We start from the raw sequence: 22365 nt of genomic DNA, 5'->3' as shown, positions 1-22365 counted from the left end.
GAGGCAGCAGCTTAAACAGGTGTGGTTGTGAGTGTGTCTGCTTTTATATGAAATCTTTTGAAAATCACATTAGTTCGTTTGATGAGCCTGTACTATAGAAACTCTCTAGTGGAATATCAGAGTTTGTGATATGAAATTTAGAAATGCCCTTGCAGCAATATTATCATTATAGCATCATCATAGACACAAACTAGATAACAAGGAGAATGATGTTGTAAGGAGAAGGAGAAATAGATATAATGCACTGAATCATTCAATTTTCTGAATTATGGTTTTCAATAGAGACACAGTGAAAAGGAATCTGAGGTTACCACATAATGCTTTCAAATATTGTTGAAATATTTGTAGTAAATATAACTAGAAGATAGATTAAACTTATTATAGATAGTTTTAAAGCCCATGTCCAGCTTTTGTTTAAGATAGAGCAGAGACGATTTTGAATTCTGATAGATTTTAAATGTTTCTGTCCCCATTGAAGAGTTTTTTTTGTTGTTAAGTATAAATTCTATTTGTGTCCCTATTCCGTTTTCCACTTGTTTTGATGCACCCTTGTACTGTACACATGTACAGGATGTGAGGACATGTCTCTCAAAGAAGGTACATACAGTAATAAAAACCTGGGAGAGGTTCTTACTCATCCTCACTTAAAAACAAATGTTTGGTTAAAGAGAAAAAAAAATAAATTAACGTTTACAGTATAGCATGTTAAAGTTTGATTCTTGAGTATATGTACTACATACACAAAAAATGGCTCTGCTCACTCCTGCTTGCTAATTCATATTAGTGGACATTTGGTCATATGGACACTTGGAGGTATATGTATAAATCAGTGATATCTGACATTCAGTAAACATTCACTATTATTATTATTATACAGGATTTATTTAGTGCCAACAGTCTGTTCAGTGCTTTACAAAACTACAGGTGAATCTTACAGTTGCATGTCTTTTAAAAGGCAGTGTATGTATGGTGAAAATGTATTCGAATGTATGGTGAAAGTCACATGCAATGCTTTATAAATTGGCCTAGCACATCAGACTATATTTCTTTAAATTATTTGTACTGTTTTGTGTAATGTGAAACCAAAGGGAAAACTTTTTTTTTATTTTGGATGTTTTATAAAGGGAGTTTTATAAACCTTGTCAGGTTTTTTTTGCCAGCTGTATCCTGTTGGGGAGAATTTCCTTTACCTTCTGTCCCATAGCCAAAACAGAAAGTGAGAGGAAATCCCTTCAAAGAGAATGAATCCTGGTGTGTCACCAGAACAAGTATTCCCATGGGAAGATTTCCCCTCTATTAGTTCTGATGTCGACCTAACATTTGGGTTTACTTTCACTTTCAATGATCATTGCAAATAGAGTGAATTTCTCTAACAGAGCCACAGACAGCACTAAAAACTGACAAGTGTTCTAATCCTTCTCCACTCTATCCAAAACATAGAAAAATTATATAAACAAACGGTGTAGTGAGCGCTTGGAAATGTAAAAAAGCTGCTAGCACTAAAAGGTGACAAACCCAAATAAAAAATATAAACAGTAAATGTGCAGTGCTAAAAATGCTACATGTAAATTATATATAGCAATTCTTAATTACAAAATACAAGTGAATCGCATAATAATGTTATGAACTATGAGGTATACAATATTAGTAATAATAACATTCGTCAATGAACACCAAAGAGTGAAAAGTGCGAAGTAACTAATAAATAGAGTTCATTAACTGTTGAACATGAGAATCAGTGATAACAATCTAGTGGTGACACCTCTTCCGGGGGACCTTCACCCCTATGCACTCACCAGAAATCTGGCAAACATACACCCAAAAACATATTAATATCTGTAATAGCCTCCTTCCCTCCTTCCTCATAGCGGACTCCAGCAGAAGTGACCAAGATGCACCTTGATAAAAAAAAAGCTCACACACAGAGTCTAAGGAAACTTATATAGTATAGTATTTTATTCAAATACAATAAAATCCACGTGGAATACATAAAAGACTAAGCAGCCGGACTTACATGAATGGCCACCGGACCATCCACGGCATCGCCGGTGTGATGTCAGCATGTAGGCTCCTCTCTGACGCTTTTTGTGCACACACACGTTCTCAAAGCGACCCGTCTCCTACTGATGTCTCAACTCCTCATCTTTAAATAGCCTGCAAGTGCAATAATTGTGACCCGTGCTGTAAGTCCAGTTTCCTGTTCCATAGTGTTGGCTCTTACAGCTGGCAACAGGGAATCTGTTTTGACTGTAGGAGATGATGGAGGAGGAGATCCCCCCCACACCTATTTTACCTACATCTCCCCAACAAAAACCCACGTAACGAGAAAAAAAAATAGAGTTTTCAATCTTTCTACTCTATACAGAACTAAAAGGTACATTTGTTCTGGAGTTACACTTTAATGAGAATCTGTCATTCAGGACAAAGTTGAAGTTATATTGAAAACTCACTCATCTTTCCTGCACTTCCCTACTCCTAAATCAATCTGTCTGAATTCTTGAAAACATCCTATCCTTACACGTATGCAAGAGCATGTGACCCTTATCCTTAAAACGGAGTTCCAGTCACACTGTGAAAAAATAAGTCAGCAGCTACAAAAACTGTAGCTGCTGACTTTTAAAAACAGACACTCACCTGTCCCATGATCCTGCAGTGTCCCCCCTGCAGCCCGCTTCATTGGCTGCCCTGTGTTGCCAGTGCCAGTATCTTCAGTGTGGGCACCTGGCTGTGACAGCTTGCGGCTTCACAGCTGGGTACCCACTGCCCATGCATGAGTAGTGCTGCGCTTTATGAATGGTCCTGTAGTCTTCTGGGTCCTGTCCCAAAAGACAACGGGTGAGAGGGACAACGTCCACTTCCGATTGCCTAGGCAATTTCAGGTACCTAATCCTCAAAGGTGCCAATACTTAATAGGCAGTGGGGGACCAGTCTTTAAAGTGGAACTTCCCCTTTTGGGTGGAGCTCTGCTTTAACCACTTCCCATCCGCCCCATGTCTATAAATGGCCGGGTGGGAGCACTGCCAAAGCGGGTTGACGTTTCTAAATGTCACCCTCATTTACTGCCTGTGTGCGCGTGGCACCGCGATCCAGTGCCCGCTGTGTCCTCCGAACACTGATCGCTGTACGGGACCTCTGTGAGAGGTCCCGATTTATGTGATCGCTGATTGGCGAATCAGTGATCACATGAGCAGTAGTAAACAAGATGTCACTTCCTGACATCATTGCTTACTACTTGGGAAATCTGTGAATGATCACAGAGGTCACATGGTACAAGGCTATTCACAACAGCCTTGTACCATGTGACAAGCTATGACCAATCACAGATCACACAGTATTTCTCAATGGCTGCACATTATTGCTTTTACAGCCTTTATGGGTGTAAAATCAGTGTAAAAAAAGACACTGTACTGCTAGGGTGACAGTACATAAAAAAAAAAAACATAAATAATAATATAAAAAATTAAATAAAAATGTAAAACATTTTTTACAAAAATTATAATTTTTGGTTATAAACTAATGTTTACTAAAAAGATAGATGAATACATTTTGGCCAAGATTTAAGAAGAAAGATTATTTATTTGCAAAATGTTATAAGAAAAACACTTTTTTTAAAAAGTTTTTGGAATTTTTCATTTATATAGCAAAAAAAAATCCCAGTGGTGAATAAATACCACCAAAATAAAGTTTTATCTGTCTAAAAAATGCTAAAAAAATTCATATGGGTACAGTGTTGCAGGACTACACAAGTGTCATTCAAAGTGTGATAGCACTGAAAGCTGAAAACTGGCCTGGAGAGGAAGGGGGTGAAAGTGTCTGGACTCAAAGTGGTTAAATACTGCAATGCAGTACTGAATGCATAAGGTGCCATTTGCCAGGCTTGTGTTTGGAGGTAGAGGAGTAGGTCATTAACACTGAGGTTACACCAAGTGTAGACTCATGGCTCATGACTCCAAGGCAGGAATGGAGGGACAGGGGAGTGCTGGTTAAGTGTGTATCAGTGTGTGTGAGCTTGCAGGAGAACCTGCCATGTTACCTGAATATACAGTATGATAGATACTCTTAAATAACCCAAGTCATTCTTTTTTTAATGGTGTTTTCTATTTTAAATCATGTAGGCTCCATTTATGAACTTTGTGGAAATGAATGCTCCTTCTCAACAGGAGACCTAATTAAAGTAACTGATTGCAGAGTAAAGAAAGTCTTGGCTCATCTTTTTACAAGCAATGAGTATGACATGTTGCCAACAATGGAGATTCCTCCTGATTTTCCAGGTATCAAAATTTAATTATTTCAAAAATGTTTTTATGTTTCTATCTGTTTGTCATTATTAGTACCAGAGTATTTTTCTGTGTAAACTGCAAACAAAGGCCTTTTATTGGCCGAGTAAATAAAATCTCCCAGTGTACACTTTTACTTGTGGGTCAAACTGGCCCAGATATTATAGCTTTGTAAATTGAGCCTAGTGCAGTTTAACTAGCAACACCAGAAAGTTGTTAATTAACTTGACAATAGAGGTGAAAAACGTAAGGCCTCGTTCACATCATGGTGCAGAGATGCGAGTTATTCCTCACGTGTTCTGCAAGGGCACAAAGAAAACAGTTGTTTACTATGTGCCCCAATATTAGTATCACGTGCGGATTTTTTCTGCGCAGGACCCACTGAAACACACACGAGAACTGATGTCTCTGCAAGTGAAATCTGCACGTTTTCTCCATCAATTTTTCTGCAAGTATGCAGTGAATGAGACCTAAATAGAAAGAAAAGCTTGTTATTTCTGTACACATTTATGAATTTATGAATGTTCGTTCTAAATAACAACAGATACCTTATTGTTCCTGGATTGCCAGTTATATAAATCAGACAGCATAGGGTTAGGTCATATGATTACAGATTATTTTATTCTGCAAACATGCATATTATTTGCAGTTAAGAAAAGGATTTTCCCCCAATAGACGTTTAGTGGAACTTTAAAGGCAACTCAACTCCACATTAAAAATACAAAAGCATTTTATTACAATATTGGATAAAATTTCACTTCACAGAAATTACTAAAAGTAAAAGCAAAAGAGGCTACACAACTCATGGTTTACGGGTGTGAATTCAATGTGAGTTTGAGCCCTCCTGTTTTAAAATAGTGACGATGTGGGACCGTCTAAATGAGTTCACATCTCAGAACCAGGTGAACAGCAGAGAAAAATCTTTTTAATGACATAATCTCAAGCAAGTTATACTTCCTATACATATATTGTACTTTTTTTTAAGAATAACTGCTTTAAAAGAATTCTAGATTTGTCTGTATAAAGTGATGTATTTCACAAAATACAAACAGGCATTGACTTCACCTAGTTCAAACATCTCAATAGTAACATGACTGAGCATGCCCAGACCAGGAAAACTGAAAACTGCCTTCACTCTTTTTTTTTTTTTTTAAGTGCTATAGTAAATGCCTTTGTTGGCAAGTCTGTAAATGTTGTTGAAAAGAGTCAACCTGTTTCTGTAAAAGAGTCAACCTGTTTTTCTTTAACTATTTGCCCTTCTGAGGATTTACCCCCCTTTCTGACCAGGCCATTTTTTGCTGTTTGGCACTGCGCTATTTCAACTGGTAATTGTGCGGATGTGCAATGCTGTACCCAAATGAAATGTATGTCCTTTTTTTCACACAAATAGAGCCTTCGTTTGGTGGTATTTTATCACCTCTGCGGTGTTTATTTTTTGTGCTATAAAAATTTTGACAAACAAAATATTTTTTAATTTTGGTTCTAAAATATATCTTTTAAACTCAGTTAGTCATAAAGTTAGGCTAAATGTATTCTGCTACATGTGTTTGGTAAAAAAAAAATCTCAACACGTGTATATTAATTGGTTTGTGTTATAGCGTCTACAAACTATGGTATTCTGTGACAGCAGCAACACAATAAGGTACATTCATTTACTTGTGTAAAAAGAAACATGGTATTCTGTGGGTGGATAGGTGCTGTCTCCTAACCACCCACAGAAGTTGCAGGCAGTAATGCATGCCAGTGCATTTAAGAGGTGCCTGGCCATGTCCCAGTGTAGGTCCATGCATAATACATTTATCATGTTCGTCATTGGGGATGAGTTGTTATAATGCCAGCAGTTGCTGTCTCCTAACCACCCACAGAAGTTGCAGGCAGTAATGCATGTCAGTGCATTTAGGAGGTGCCTGGCCATGTCCCAGTGTAGGTCCATGCATAATACATTTATCATGTTCTAATTGGGTGGGCTGCACAAGAACACGCTGCACTGGGGGGAACTGGAGCCATTGGAATAGATGGGGAATACTGGACATTTGTTTTGGATGATGAATGTGCTTGTCAGCAAATTGAGTGAAGCAGCCATCACAAATTAGAGCTTTCCTGCTCTGCAACCTGCACATGCCCATGGACTTACAATGTGCACTGAGCATGCCCAGGGACTTGGGCATTTCACATTTTCTGTTACACTGCACAGGTACATATGCTTAGATAACTGTTGCTTTCATTCTATGCATGCTAATGGACTTAGATCTTTGGCCTTCAGTCTGTGAAATGATGCACATAGCCAAGGGCAAAAACACTTGGAAGGAGTATTTGCCTGCTAATTAGGTGCAATCACTTAAGGCATTCATGGAGAGGCAGATTGAATGGGCATGTCCTTCATTGGGTGTGCCAACAATACAACCTATGTTATATAAAGGACTGCAGTAGGGTGGATTGCTTGGCCTGAGTGGAGGCCAGATTATTTGCTGGCAGTCCTTGAGGGGGGTTTGAGGTGATATTGTGCATGATGACCAACACCCCCATATTTGATGTTTGTTTAGTGTATTTGCTGTAATTGTTGTGCATTTGTCTCTCAAAAGTGGATTTTTGTGGGCATGGCTTCGATTTTGTGTGTGGATTTTTCCAGTTTGACCACGTGTTTATGGTTTGTGAGCATCTCCTTGCTACTAACAAATGTCAATTGCTCTACTCCTACAACTCCTAAGGAGGAGGTTGCTTAATCATGTAGACAGAAATGCAGCCTCCAGCTTACCATAATCAGAAATGTATGTGTGTGGGAACTGGGAGGTGGGGTGTTGGTGCTATGTTGTGGTGTGTGTGTGTGTGTGGTTTTTTTTGTTGTATTTTGTCATTTTTAATACCCTCTTGGTTTTGAGAATCTTGCAGCTAACAACAAATTGATGGGGTGGTTGGATACGGTGGTGAGGTTTGTTGTACCTTGTAAAATGTGTTGCCCGGTTAGTATTAGCCTTATTTTGTTCCCAGCTGTACACTGTGAAAGTTAAGTTGTGATGCCTTTTAGACTGTAAGCTCTTATGTGCAGGGCCCTTCTAATCCTCTTGTAGAGTGCTTTGTGAAATGTAGCACCATAAATACTGTTTCTTTTTACACAAGTAAATGAATGTACCTTATTGTGTTGCTGCTGTCAAAATAAATGTAGAATATTATTATTATTATTATACAGGATTTATATAGCTCCAACAGTTTGCACAGCGCTTTACAATAATTAACTATTTATGGATTTGTTGAATCAATAAACCCTTTTTTTCTCAAGTGGAATGTATTAACATCCATACAAAGCTACAAAATAAACATTTGATTCTGCACACATGCAATGTGCCAATTAAAAATACCCCCCCCCCAAAAAAAAAAAAAACCACAAATAAAACCTTTAATAGCTCCACAGCTGAACTTCAGAGAAAATTGAATTCAGCTGGAAGATAGGTAGAGTATTTGACCTGTCAACCTGGACCTTTGGGTTTTTTAAATTCACTAGTTGCAATCTGAGGAACTAAAGTAAAATAGTTTTCATAATAAATATATTGCACATACAAGAAAATCTATTTGCATATGTGGAAGCCATGATTGTGCATAAAAATTAGTTATCACACACAAATGGTCTCAGGCCCAGCTCCCAGATCGGAACTGTGTCATAAAATTTGCAAAAGGAGACTCAGATTCTCCAGAGGCATAAAAACAAAAATTCAGTTCCTTGGCCAAAAGTAAACACAGCAGCTGGAGGCAGGTGACACTTACCAAACAGAGGTGTCAATTGCCTGTATTTATTTGCGCCACTGACCACTTCTGCCTCATGACTGAAGAGGAGGAGGCACTGCTCCTGGCAATGTTTGCCAGAGCCTTCTGAGGAATGCACATGGCATGACTTTTTTGGACCATGCGCATACTTGCATGATGTCCATTGAAGGTTTGTAGGGCAAGAAGCAATTATACACCTCTATGAGTTCATCCCTACCCTCAAGGAGCTTACATTCATACTAGTGCCAATTAACCTACCAGAATGTCTTTGGAGTGTGGGATGAAACCCACACAGGAACAAAGAACTTGCAAACTACTGGCACATGGTACCATGGGTGGAATTTGAACCAATGACCCTAGTGTTGCTAGACAGAAGGACTAACCACTAAGCCATTATGCTGCCAATAATATGTGGAATATATAGTAGTACCATGATTCAAGAATTAAGATATATACTTATGAGTAGATATAAGAAAATATGAATTAGACATTCAAAATTTTTTGCCATATAACAGATATAACTGTCATGGATTTGAAGGGGAACTGCTTAACCAAAAGAAAAAGTGTGACTCCCCCCCCCCAAAATCACTAACAGTCCCTTATCTGAGCATACAGTCCTGCAAGCTAGAAAAGGGGGGTAGAAGAGCAAAGCCTCCCTACACATTTTTTATTTGTAATGTCAGCTCTTTTATCTACGTTATGTAAAACTTTCTAAAATGTACCAGATTGCAAAAAACACATATAAAAACATGCATTATTATTAGTTCAGGTACTTATATAGCGCTGTCAATTTACACAGCACTTTACCTGCATACTGTACATTCACATCAGGCCCTGCCTTCAAGGATCTGTTCAAGCATATTCTAAATAAATATTGAAGGACACAGTTGATGCGCTATGACGGCATTTTCTGTCTAAAATTTGGAGGATATATTGTGTATAGTTCAAGTGGATGGATATGGATTAAAGTACATCGGGGATTGGAAGCTGGAGAGTGCAGGAGGCTATACCTGCCCTGGTTAAAGGTAAAAAGTGCTATCTGAGTAACAGGTCATTTACAGGAGGTGAGCATATATGTATGTCAGTGGAGGAAGTACACATGAGGGTGTTTGAACACATAGTATCGAAGTGGAGGATCACAATATATGAAAGAAGGATTATCCTGTATGTTATTTTCAAGGAGTGATGGTTTTTGGATTTCACTTATTGATTACACAACATTATTATAATTACTATACATGGCATGTTGTAATATTGCTTTGTCATTGTATATATTTTAGTAGCATCACATTGAGCGGCACTTTGTTTTGATTTAAAATTGCATACCATCCGGATTGATATTCCCCTTCCAATACCAGCCAATAAAGTTAAAAAAACCTCTCCTGCTGTTCACCAAGACCACCACTGGTGTTGTCCAAACAGGTGCCCATCCATGAGGGGCAACACAAGTCCCACACTGAGGTCGTCCGTTAGCATCCACAGCCAAACTATAGGACTGTATTCTCGATACAAGAACAAAATATGTATACAAAAGAATACTAAGTATGCTTATGAAAAAACAATATCAGTAAATAGCAAAAATAAGACCTCATAAGCCTTCTTAGTGTATAATAGGAGTGGCTAGTAAGGTAATGGGGAATGTGGTCAAAGAATCACAAAAAATATTGGCATAGACAGGATGCATATCAGAGAGAAGATTGCATTTAAAGCATATAAAAAGACTGCACTGACATACTGTATCTAGCAAAAAAGAGAAGAAAAGCAAACTGGGCAGTTAAAAGAGGACAAAAGTACTCCTAATGGAGCAGGTGGAAGCATATATGGTCTTACCGGCTAAGGACAATAGCGCAGCATGGCAAGAGGTATGTATGTGCCAGCATGAATGTAGATAAAGTCCCCAGAGTACAGCTTGCCCACTGATAGCTCATGAACAGTCACTAGCAGGAGATGATCACCAACACTGTAATGAGTGTAGTGTCTTTCAGATAATGCACCCTGCCCAGCAATCCCAGTAAGGAGCTAAGAAGCTATATCTGAACATCTTCACGATTTTGAACAGGAGGACTTAAACTCACATTGAATTCACACTTGTAAACCATGTGTTGTGCCTCTTTTGCTTTTAATTTTATTTGTTTCTGTAAAGTGAAATTTTATACAATATTGTAATAAAATGCTTTTGTATTTAAATGTGGAGTTGAGTTGCATTTAAAGTCCCACTAAAGTTCTATTGGGGAAAAATATTTTTCTACATTGCTCTGGGATGTTATCAACATTTATGTGATCCCTTTATTATTTGCAGTTAGCCCATCTGGTATTAGTTGGGCAATACTATAGCTCGGTAAACTGCAAACTATTCAGAGTTGGTAAATGTATATTTCTCTGTGTGGGTAGTTTAACCGTTTTATGTTTTTTGATAGGTTTATTTAGAGTTGTGGCTGATAAGGACCCTTATCACTCAGTTGAAGAGATTGTACAGACACTACATATTGGACCCACAGAGTTTGCTCATCCTTGCTTGTACAGCAGTTCAGCCATACATGTTGGAGATCTCACCATAGAAAACGGCACAAATATCATGTTCCACTCTGTAGATAAAGTAAATGGAGTCATGTCAGCTAAGTGTAAAGTCATACTGGAAGGAACGCTTTACTCTTTTTCCCTACCTCTTTCCTGCACCGGAGAGTTCTTTGAGTGCCCAGACGAAAGACTATACACACTCAAGGAGATTTTAGACTGGAAAATTCAAAATAACAGAGCAAGAACAGTCATCCTTGTAGATATTATGGAAATTGGAAACAGCCAAAAAATTTACCATGCTTTCATCAATGGAATGATGATTTTGAGCCCTGTTTATGAGATACAGGCCCAAATGCAATGTAAGTATGGTTTGAAAAAAAGAAGCAAGGATTAGTCAATGTAGATGTTTGCTTTTCATTCAGCTGTCGGTTAGTTTATGATGAAAGGAGAATGACTGGAAGTGGGAACATGAAAAGGAGAAAAGGACACAGGAGAATAAATAGACATACTACACAACTCTACAAAGGAGATATAACTAGGAAATGGTAAGCAATAGTTAGACAAGGAAAAACACAAGTGTTACACAGAAAATCAGAGAGTAAGGTCATATGGTAAACCACACATAGCAGTATTGTACATCCATTGATTCCTACATCTGTGTATTCATTTACAGTATCTTATTATATTCAATGTATATTTCATTTTCAAAATGCCTCTGATTTAAGGCAAATATGACCACCTAGTGCCACTAACCAATTATAGTAATTTTAGTAAAATCATTGACATGCCATTTGGTTTTGCTGACCACAGTCCCACTAGTGAGTAACTATTAAAGATTCAGAAACTTAGTGATCTGTTAAAGAGAATGATATGAGGTCAATCTCTGACTGACAAAGTGTATGCAAATGTAATCTATTTTTCAAATAGTATTTTATGAATCTTTTGCAATGTTTTTTTACTTGGAGATCTTGCCGGTGACAAAATTTTGAACAGTCTTCTTTGGCTTTCAAAATAACTTCAAATGGCATTTATTTTAATGTGGTTCTAAAGGCAGAAGGTTTTTCTTTTTACCTTAATGCATTCTCTGCATTAGGGTACAAAATGTTCAAAAGTATCTCTCTCCAGCCTCCACTTAAACACTTGCCTGAGTCCTCTCTCCATCATCTGCTGTCCCGTCTGTAGCAGCTCTTCTCCTCTCTTCCTGTATTCATAGGAGGCTCTGATGGCAGCCAGTGCCATTGGCTCTTGCTTCTCTCAATCAAATCCTGTGAGGAGGGAGTAGGGGGAGGGGCCAGGCACGATGTATGTGTTTATGGTTGAACACAGCCCAGCTTGGGAGCGCATCAGCATGAGTGTCCCCACAGCAGCTGGCTTGCTGTGGGGGCAATAGGAGTAGAGGAAGAGTGGAGAGTTCCGATGGAGGTCCCCAGAGGAGGAGGTAAGGGACATTCTGTGTAAAACCATTGCAAAGCGCAAGTATAACATATGGTATTTATTATTTTAGGAAATAAGCTTAAAGTTTCCAACTACTTTCAATTAAGAAATTATTTAACTTATTTTTTCAATATTTATTTATTTAAAATGTGCTAAATTGACCAAACTTGGGTTTAAAAAAATGGATGTCAAAACAAAAATATACCTATAAAAGGTTTTGAAAAAGTGTTCAAAGTAATCCGTTTCCTCTGTAGCCCTCCAAGCCCTCCTGCTTCAGAGATTGTTAAGAGACTGTATTTTAAACAAAACTATAAGACTAGAGTTTGGATAGTTATTTTTAGTAAGAGATTTTACAATTGTTGAGTAGAATTATTTCTCCTTTGCCTTCAAGCCCAACTATAGCAAATTTTCTATTTAGTTTTGAATAGTGTGGGGAAGGATCAAAACATCTGTCAGGTTTAAATGTCACCATTGAGGAGCTTTCTCTTCCATTTCAGCTTTGTCTGATAATCGTTAACAGAACAGCAAGTGAGGGGAAATCTCCCTTGATATGGACACAGACAAGAATAAAATCCTGACAGGTGTTCTAAACATTCACCAATCTACTAGAAAATTTCTTTTTACTGATACTTGTGTTGCCATTCAGGGAAAGTCCACTCACTTCCTGTTCTGTCTGACACCAATCAAATAGAAAATGGGAAGATTTTAACTCACTTCCTGTTCTGTCTGACACCAATCAAATAGAAAGTGGGAAGATTTTAACTCACTTCCTCTTCTGTCTGACACCAATCAAATAGAAAGTGGGAAGATTTTAACTCACTTCCTGTTCTGTCTGACACCAATCAAATAGAAAGTGGTAAGATTTTATCTCACTTGCTGTTCTGGCTGATGCTTGTCAAACAGATGGGAGGTGAGGAGAAATCTACCAAACAGTTACATAGACAATCCTCATAAAAAAGTGCAGCACAACTCTCTCAGTCCCCCTATCCTAAATATTACTTCTACTGCTATTAATAGTGAATAGCGATGAACAATCATGACTATAAATGTCCCATCAACATAAAGTCCATACAATACACCAAGTGTTGTTAATACGTGACACTGTGAATATCCTCTTCTTTTCACTATTTGGTGCATTACCACCACACCAGGTGAAAGACCTGCTCACCTCCAAATTAAGTCATTAATGCTCTTCTGGATATACACAGCCTTTTCCAATACAGATTCAGATCTTCCTCTTAACTCCTCTTGACCTCTTTTGGTCAGATATCCAGCAGGGATGGTCTCATGAAACAAAAAGGCCAACACATAGTGCTCTCCATATAACACTTTGTTTCCCCACTAAAATAACATTTACAGGTGTAAAAGATAAAACTCACATAAAGTAAGTCCACATCCAGCTCACCACTCTGCTAGCAAGATGGTGGTGGTGTGACTTCCCAGGCTCGGCTCCTCTCAGGGCTTCCTCAGTAGGCAAGGAGCCAATCCGCCCGGACCGCTTTTATAGCCCCACTATCTTAATGAAATTTCCTCTATCCAATGTAAATGGGTCCACATTCTCCCATCCTACATACATCGATTGGGCACCACAACACCTTCTGGGCATCTTCTATCTGCCAGTAGACAATATAACCACCCAATATGTCTAAACCTTTATACTAGGATCACTACACCTCTGTGACCGATCAAACCTACATCTATGAAACCCCTACTGACTTCATAATGACATAAATAAAAGACAAAAATGACATAAATAAAACAATATACATAAAAAACAAGATACAAATAAAAATAAATGTATAAATAGACAAATACCTCAACTATTGCTAATAAAGCAATTCAAGTTGAATTCTATATTTAAACTCCTGGGCAAAAGAACCTTGGTTTCAAAAATCCAAAAGGATTCCCTCTGACTTAAATGACGCATAAAATTGCCCCCTCTCCAATGTCTAATCACTTTCTCCACCCCTCAAAATTTAAGTCCTGTAGGGTCCTTTCCATGGACATCCCTAGTGTTTAGAAACACTCTGTTCCTTCTTACCTTTTTCATTGTTATTAAAATGTTCTCTAATCCTTACATGTAGAGGTCTAGAGGTACGTCCTACATATTGGAGCAAACAAGGGCACTCCAACCTGTACACCACCCCTTCTGTCTTGCATGTGATAAATTCTTTGATTTTATGAGAGGTTCCAGTAACTGTTGCCATAAATTCTTTCACACTTTTCCTATTAACCTTAGAGATTCTACACGCCAAGTATTTCCCACAAGCATAAAAATCTATAAAGTCTAAAACCCCTTTACCTACATAATTAGATGGGGGGGGGGTCCACTACACCAGAAGATATTATATTCCTCAAACTAGGAGCCTTCCTACAAACAAGTCTAGGGTTCTCTGGTAATACTTCTTTCAACACCCTGTCATTGCGCAATATACCCCAAAGCTTTCTAATAATATTCTCAACCTTTTTGCATTTTACAGTATAGTCTACAATAATCCTATATTGGTCTGTTTCATGCTGATCCCTGAACTAACCACCATTTTCCTCAATAAATGATCTCCTGTCCAAACTCCTCCACTTTACTTTTAATAAATCCCATGTCATAGCCTTTCTGAACAAACCTTCTTTCAAAGATCTCCGATTGTTGTAATAAATCATCTTCCCCGGTGCAGTTTCTCCGCAACCGGATAAAATGCTCCTTGGAAATGTTAAGTAGCCAAGGCCTGTAATGACAGTTATCTATGGCAATATACCTGTTCCTATCCATAGGTTTACAATCATTTTTAGTGTATACAGCCCCATCCCTTATTGAGATCTCCAAATCCAGAAATACTATATTATAGCTATCATATTTCCAAGATAGGACAATATTCTTATCATTGGAATTTAATTTATCCATAAAGGCAAGAAGACTCCTCTCATCTCCAACCCAAATCAAAAACAAGTCATCAATAAATCTCTTATAACAAATGAGTTGGTGTTCATCACTATTAGTAGTGGTATAAGTAATGTTTAGGATAGGAGTACTGAGGGAGTTGCGTTGCACTTTTTTATGAGGAATATCTATTGAGAGTGAGGTGAGATTCACTTGACTTGTGTTCAGCAAGCAACAAGAGAGTGGGTTTGTTTACAACATTTTATTATTTGTAACGTGGGATATACTGTGCTGATTGAATTTGGTTGTTCATTTAGAGTATTATATTTCACATCCAATCGGCAGCAGTTATAAATGTTTTCACGGTGTTTGATCAAAGGAGTGTAGATTTAGAGGAGATTTTTTCAAGTGAAGGGAATGGCACTAAAAAGGGGATTTAAATGACACCTTTAGAAAACTGAATCATGTATTTGAGAAAAAGATTAGAACATAAAGAAAAGTAGTGCAGCCATTACATCTAAGGACTGTAAGCTGCAATGAATTCCATTTTTGTTCTTCGCTTTTAGTTATCCTAAAGGACTCTCCCTCTTAATATAATGAAAATAATCAATCTCCATACATTGTAAACGTAACCACATTTCTTTTTATTATATAAAGCATCTAGTCTCTCTAAATTTATTCAAGAACCAAAGAGTATTATCTGATTCAGTCTGCTAAATGAACATATTAAGTGCTGTTACAGCATGACATCTATAACCATTTCCTTAACTACGATTTAGCATCTCCAATCAACAACAGAATTTATTCAGATTCATACATTATATCACTCCTATAAATCAAAAATATAGATAAAGGCATTTAATTACACATAGACAAGAACAGATAACAGGTGGATACGAGTATGAACAGTGCATTAAGGATAATTTTGTTTTTTGGATGGATGGATAGATGTGTATTATGTGGAAGTAGCAATAACAATCTAATCAGGGAGTTCTTCCTTAAGCTAATATCCTGTACACGGAAAAAAATTGTTATATATTCATTTAGATCTCATTTACATTTGCAAACGTTATTTGCATAAACCCAATACCCGCACATTACATGTAATGTAATATATTGTGTAATTATAAATCAAAGATGTTGTGCTGTAACATCCAAATGTCATAAAACATGCAACATATATTATGTGACATTAATAAAAATAATACATAAATAATAAATTAATTATGCAATGAAAACCTCCAAAAGTCCACTATTCTTTTAAGTTAAAATCCACTGTGAGTCCATTAAGACGTGTGAAGAAAAAGTCACCAATATAGTGTAAATTTGATCTAAATTATCCCAGTGAGTTCCAACACCATTCATAAAAAAATATCTGCATCTTACCAAAACATAAGATCCCAGATTCTAGGAGGTCTTATGAGCGCTTGATATATCCAGCCTCCAAATCAAAACAAACTACTGCACTACCAAAAAAATTTTTTTTGTTATACGTATATACCGGTATGTGAAAAAGATGTGTAAAAAATATATAAATATTGTTGCCGCTATTTCACAGCTGTGTGTTCCCACAACAAACTCATTTTGGTGTTCCCACACCAAACTTGCAAAATCATTAAAAAGTGAAGTGCAACAAAAGCCCCTTAATTTGTAAAACTCCCCTTATATGCAAGTGAATACCATCAAATGTATTACATTTACCATCAACTGTGCAATACAGTAAGTGTATATTATATGCCATCCAAAAACATAGAAATAAATATAGTTTAATCCCATGTCAAAATAAAGCGCTAAGTCCTTATATAACAAATTAAATCCACAAAAATCTCTTCTGGATAACCCTGTGATTCCACCGTTAATCAGTGTGATTTGTGTACTGCTCCACACAGACGTGCAAACCATTCCAACTGCTGTGTACCTCCACCTGTGGGCCAGGCCCTGTAATGATGTGGGCTTAAGCCCTGTGGGGTTCCTCCTTCTGAATGCTTCCTCTAGAAGCAGACAGGAGCAATCAACCATTGAGCTTAGGGAAACCCCTGACCAGACAAAAACTGGTTTCTCCACTTAGTACAGTGTGGACAAAAACCAAATTAAACTTTTGGCAGGGTGCTGCATAACGCTTTCAGATCAGGACTGTGCCGGGGTTGCTTACCCTCCCCCCTACCCACATCCTTCTTCTGTCATCTTCCACCCTCTGGCCACTACAACCCCACACTGCTGAATTCCTGGCAGTAGAAATTGACGATAGGGGGCAGGTAAGCAAACCCTGAAAAATCCCAATCCAATCTGTCAGTGCGACTGTACTAATAAGCCTTTCCACAGTACTGTCCTAATCTGACAGCAATCGCTACAGATTTAGGAAATGAATTATTTTTATTACCTTCAGACTTGCTTATTATGTATGAATGGGTTTAACCACTTGCTCTCCAGAGGATTTACCCCCCCTTCCTGACCAGGCCATTTTTTGCGATACACTGCTGCATTACTTTAACTGACAATTGCGTGGTCATGCAACGCTGCACCCAAACTAAATTTACGTCCTTTTTTCCCAGAAATAGCTTTCTTTCAGTGGTATTTGATCGCCTGTGCGGGTTTTATTTTTTGCGCTATAAATAACAAAATGCCAACAATTTTGAGAAAAAAAACTATATTTTTGCAATTAAACATGTCCAGTAAAAAAAATGTAAAAATCAAATTTTGCCTTAATTTAGCCAAAATGTATTCTGCTACATGTCTTTGCTGAAAAAAAATCCCAATACGTGTAAATTAATTGGTTTATGTGAAAGTTATAGCATTTACAAATAGCAGTATATATACTGTATTTTTTTTTTAACTAGTAATAGCGCGATCAGCGACTTATAGCGGGACTACAGGCATTCTGACACTTGGGAGAACTGACTTGGTGTCACTGACATCCACAATGACACCAATACAGTGATCAGTGCTAATTAAAAGCACTGACACTGTACTAATGGCACTAGGCATGAAGTGGTTAACATCTGGAGCGATCAAAGGGTTAACTGTGTGCTGATTTACTATGGGGGCTGTGTGTGCTTCACTGTAAGCAGACTGCTTTGTATGGCTCTGCTATGCAGAGCCATACAAAGCAGTTTGCAGGAGCTGACAGGGGAGAGATCTGTATTGTTTACATACAGGTCTCTCTCCTGTCAGAAATACTTGGCGATCACTGGGTGCTGGCGAGTAATCACAGGCCAGGACCCGGTGATTGACATCCCCTACCCAGAACTACAAAATTACGTTATATATATATATATATATGTGTGATTTTGCGCACCCATGCCGCCCTGTAGCAGTATTTTTTCTATAGGGCGGCGCGGAACTGGTTAAAGGTAAACAAAGCCATTCATAGGAATGTAGAATGTGGCACATGGCACTGTTCCTTGCCCCACCAATGCTCACAGGTCTTACTATCAAGAGTGCAAATAAAAGAGATACTAGCTCTTCCACAGCATGAAAGGGCCACTCATCCGGTCGCAGCTTGGCTCTCTCTGGACACACTGCAATTCCAGAAAATTGCTGCTGTCCTACTACTCCTTGGTGCTTCTTCCCTCTCTGTCTCTCTTAGCAGTACTGAGAGCAATTTAAGCAGATTTAGTCTTTCCATGCACAAGTTTAGCTATAGTAACACCTAAACCTCGAAGTTTAAGCAGCTGTAAACTCAGTCAGTCAAGTTTAAAAGCACACAGTAACCAGAAACCGGCGTTCAAATCTCTCTTGCTGCACTCAAAATGGAATTGTGCACTTGCTGAGGTGCCGCCCTTGGTAGATCAGGGAATCTTGATACTAGCAGAAAAGAACAAAACAGGGCGCACTCTCCTCGTGCATTAACATGGTAATATGAAATTTATTTAAAAGTACAAAAACATACTCACAAGCCAAAAAGGTCATAAAAACAGAGACAAGAAGTCAAATGATGCCAGTCTTGGACAGCATGTGTCCTCAGGTAAAGTGATAACACGTTTCGGGAGTCAAACTCTCTTCCTCAGAGCACAATGCATGGGAAGGATCCTTATATATAGAACTTTTTAGTTTCATATTTAAGGATCCTTCCCATGCATTGTGCTTTTATCTATTTCTCTGAGGAAGGGAGTTCAACTTTCGAAATGTGTTAACACTTTACCCGAGGACCCATGGGGGTTTATTTACTAAAGCTGGAGAGTCCAAAATCAGACTCCCTTCTGCATAGAAACCAATCAGCTTCTAACTTCAGCTTGTTCAATGAAGCTTTGGCAATGAAACCTGGAAGCTGATTGGTTTCTATGCAGAAGGGAGTCTGATTTTGGACTCTCCAGCTTTAGTAAATAAACCCCATGCTGTCCACAACTGGCATCCTTTGACTTCGTGTCTCTGTTTTTATGATCTTTTTGGCTTGTGAGTATGTTTTTGTATTTTTAAATAAATTTCATATTATCATGGTAATGAACTAGGAGAGTGCACCCTGTTTTGTTCTTTTCTGCAAGGTTAAAAGCACACTTTAGCTCTTTATGGGGTGCTACATTTGTTATTTTTGGAAAATCAATAGATACAATTAGCAGGAAAAAGCTTCTCAAGAGTATGAGGCAATTTATTTCCAATCATCCTGACAGACCAAATGTATGACTATTGGGCTGTGTCCAGTATGTGCTAAATGCAGCAGAGAATTCTGCATAGTTTGTTTTTCAACACACTATGTTGTTGCGTCCTGTGGGAGAAGCAATAGAAAACAACGTGCAGCCATGGTTCGAACTCTGTAGTGATTGGACTGTGCTGCTGCCCTGCCTAGCCGGATGATTGTCAATATGTGAACTGAGCAGTTTAGCTTAGTGCACAAATCTAGACCGTTCATTTTGGACACTTTGCAGATTCCCAGCCTCCCATTGCATTGACACCAATTGCACCCAGCAATAGGTGAAGCCAAATTCGCACTGCTCCCTTTCAACTCATTGGCTGGTGCAGAGGATGGTGCACTATTTAACCGCTTTACCCCCGCCCTATAACAGAAATACTGCTACAGGGCGGCAGGGGTGCATAAAATCACGTGTATATATGTAATTTTGCATTTACTTGTAGAGGGCACACACACCCTACTCACGCTGCCATTCGCAGCCTCAGCTGTTAACCATTTCAATACCGGGCAATTTTACACCTTCCTGCCCAGGCCATTTTTCACGTTTCAGCGCTCTCACACTTTGAATGACAATTGCGCAGTCATACAACATTGTACCCAAACTAAAATTTTATCATTTTCTTCACACAACTAGAGCTTTCTTTTGGTGGTATTTAATCACCGCTGGGGTTTTTATTTTTTGCTAAATTAACAAAAAAAGACCAAAAATTTTGAAAAAAAAACACATTTTTCTTTGTTTCTGTTATAAAAGTTTACAAATAAATAATTGTTCTTCATAAATTTAGGCCAAGATGTATTCTGCTACATGTCAAATAAAAAAATATATATTTTTTTATTTTTTTTATTTTTTATTATTTTTAATTTTTTATTACATTTTTTTTTATTTTTTTTAAGATTTTTTTTTCATATTTTACTATGACCAAAGTAGTACAATGTTACCATAGTAACATTGTACTACTTTGGGGAAGTGATCAGTATTTTTTTTTTTTTACACAATTTGCTTATAGCAAAGAATTACTTTGCTATAAGCAAGCATTTACCTGAATAAAATCGATTCATTCAGGTATTTTTTTTTTTTTTGTGCTTAGCTGTGATTTGGCCACAGCTAATCACATGACATGTGCATGTGACCTGCTGTGACCATTCACAGCTAGGCACTAGTATACAATGGATGGCATGAATGAAGCCATCCATTGTATACAACTGTCATGTGACCTGCTGTGATTGGTCACAGCAGGTCACATGATACCGGCTACGGGGGCCGGTACTCAGATCTGTCATGGGCCGTGTCCGAGGTACACGGCCAGTGACAAATCACGCCGCTGCGCGGCTCTGCAACCGCGCGAACTGCGCATGTGCGGGAGCACGCCAAATGGCGTGCACCCGGAAAGCTGATGCATTTTTGCAGCCGCCAAACGGCTATAGGCCGGGCGGCTAATGGTTAATCACCAAGTCCCGGCCAGTGATTACTTGCCGGCACCTGGTGATAGCCGAGTAATACCGATGGGTATGTATGTAAACAATACAGTTCTCTCCCCTGTCAGCTCCAGCACTCTGCTTTGTATGGCTCTGTATAGCAGAGCCATACAAAGCAGTGTGCTTACAGTGGAAAGCACAGACACGGCCCCATAGTAAAACACACACAGTTAACCATTTGATTGCCCCAGATAACCCCTTCCTGCCCAGTGCCCTTAGCACAGTGTAAGTGCTTTTTATTAGCATTGATCACTGTATTAAAAAAAATTCCAGTATATACAGTTGTGCTCAAAAGTTTGTATACCCTGGCAGAAATTGTGAAATTTTGGCATTGCTATTGAAAATATGACTGATCATGCCAAAAAATGCTCTTTTATTGAAGGATGATGATCTTATGAAGCCATTTATTATCCAATAGTTGTTTGGCTTCTTTTTAAATCATAATGGCAGTTGTGGCTGCAATCTTTCTTGGTCTACCTGTACTTGGCTTAGTATCAAGAGGTCCCTGAATTTTCTACTTCTCAGTGGAAGTGATGACTAGCATATTCAAGGCTTTGGACACCTTTTTATGTCCTTTTCCATCTTTATAAAGTTCCATCACCTTGTTACGCAGGACTTTTGACAGTTCTTTTCTGATCCCCATGGCTCAGTATCTGGCCTAGTCAGTGCTTCCATGTAAGAGCTAACAAACTCATTGACTATTTATACACTGACACTAATTGCAATTTAAAAAGCCACAGATGTGGGACATTAACCTCTAATTGGCATTTAACCCGTGTGTGTCACCTTGTGTGTCTGTACCAAGGCCAAACATTCCAGGGTATGTAAACTTTTGATCATGGCCATTTGGGTGATTTATGTTATCATTATGATTTAAAAAGGAGCCAAACAACTATTTGATAATGAATGGCTTCATATAATCATCATCCTTCAATAAAAGAACATTTTTTCTGCCAGGGTATGCAAACTTGTGAGCACGACTGTATACCGCCATTTGTAAACACTACAACATTCACGTAAACCAATTAATTAACACGTATTGAGATTTTTTTTTGCAAAGACATGTAGCAGAATACATTTTGGCCTAAATTTATCACAAAATTTTATGTTTACATTTTTTTATTGGATATGTTTAATAGTAAAAAGTCACAAATATTGTTTTTTTTCTCAAAATTGTTGGTCTTTTTTTGTTTATAGCGCAAAAAAAAAAAAATGCACTGGCGATCAAATACCACCTAAAGAAAGCTCTATTTGTGGGAAAAAAAGAATGTAAATTTCTTTCGTTGCATGACCGCGCAATTGTCAGCTACAGTAATGCAGCGCGGTAATGCAAAAAATGGCCTGGTCAGGAAGGGGGGGGGGGTAAATCCTCTGGAAGTGGTTAAAAGAGAAGCATGGCT

General features: G+C 38.1%; 1 protein-coding gene across 1 annotated transcript in view; it reads left to right on the top strand.

The window, feature by feature from the left end:
- The window catches only part of THEMIS (thymocyte selection associated), a 93984-nt gene that overhangs the window by 51388 nt on the left and 20231 nt on the right, over positions 1 to 22365 (top strand). The window contains exons 2-3 of the mRNA XM_089686376.1: positions 4116 to 4271; positions 10454 to 10912. Of these exons, the coding sequence (XP_089542502.1) occupies positions 4116 to 4271; positions 10454 to 10912 (615 nt within the window). The remainder of the gene's footprint in view (positions 1 to 4115; positions 4272 to 10453; positions 10913 to 22365) is intronic.

This window comes from Staurois parvus, unplaced genomic scaffold (genome assembly GCF_062004578.1).
Source record: "Staurois parvus isolate SC_StPar_1 unplaced genomic scaffold, SC_StPar_1.0 ptg000397l, whole genome shotgun sequence".
NCBI lineage: Eukaryota > Metazoa > Chordata > Amphibia > Anura > Ranidae > Staurois > Staurois parvus.
This window is presented reverse-complemented; position numbering and strand designations above follow the sequence as displayed.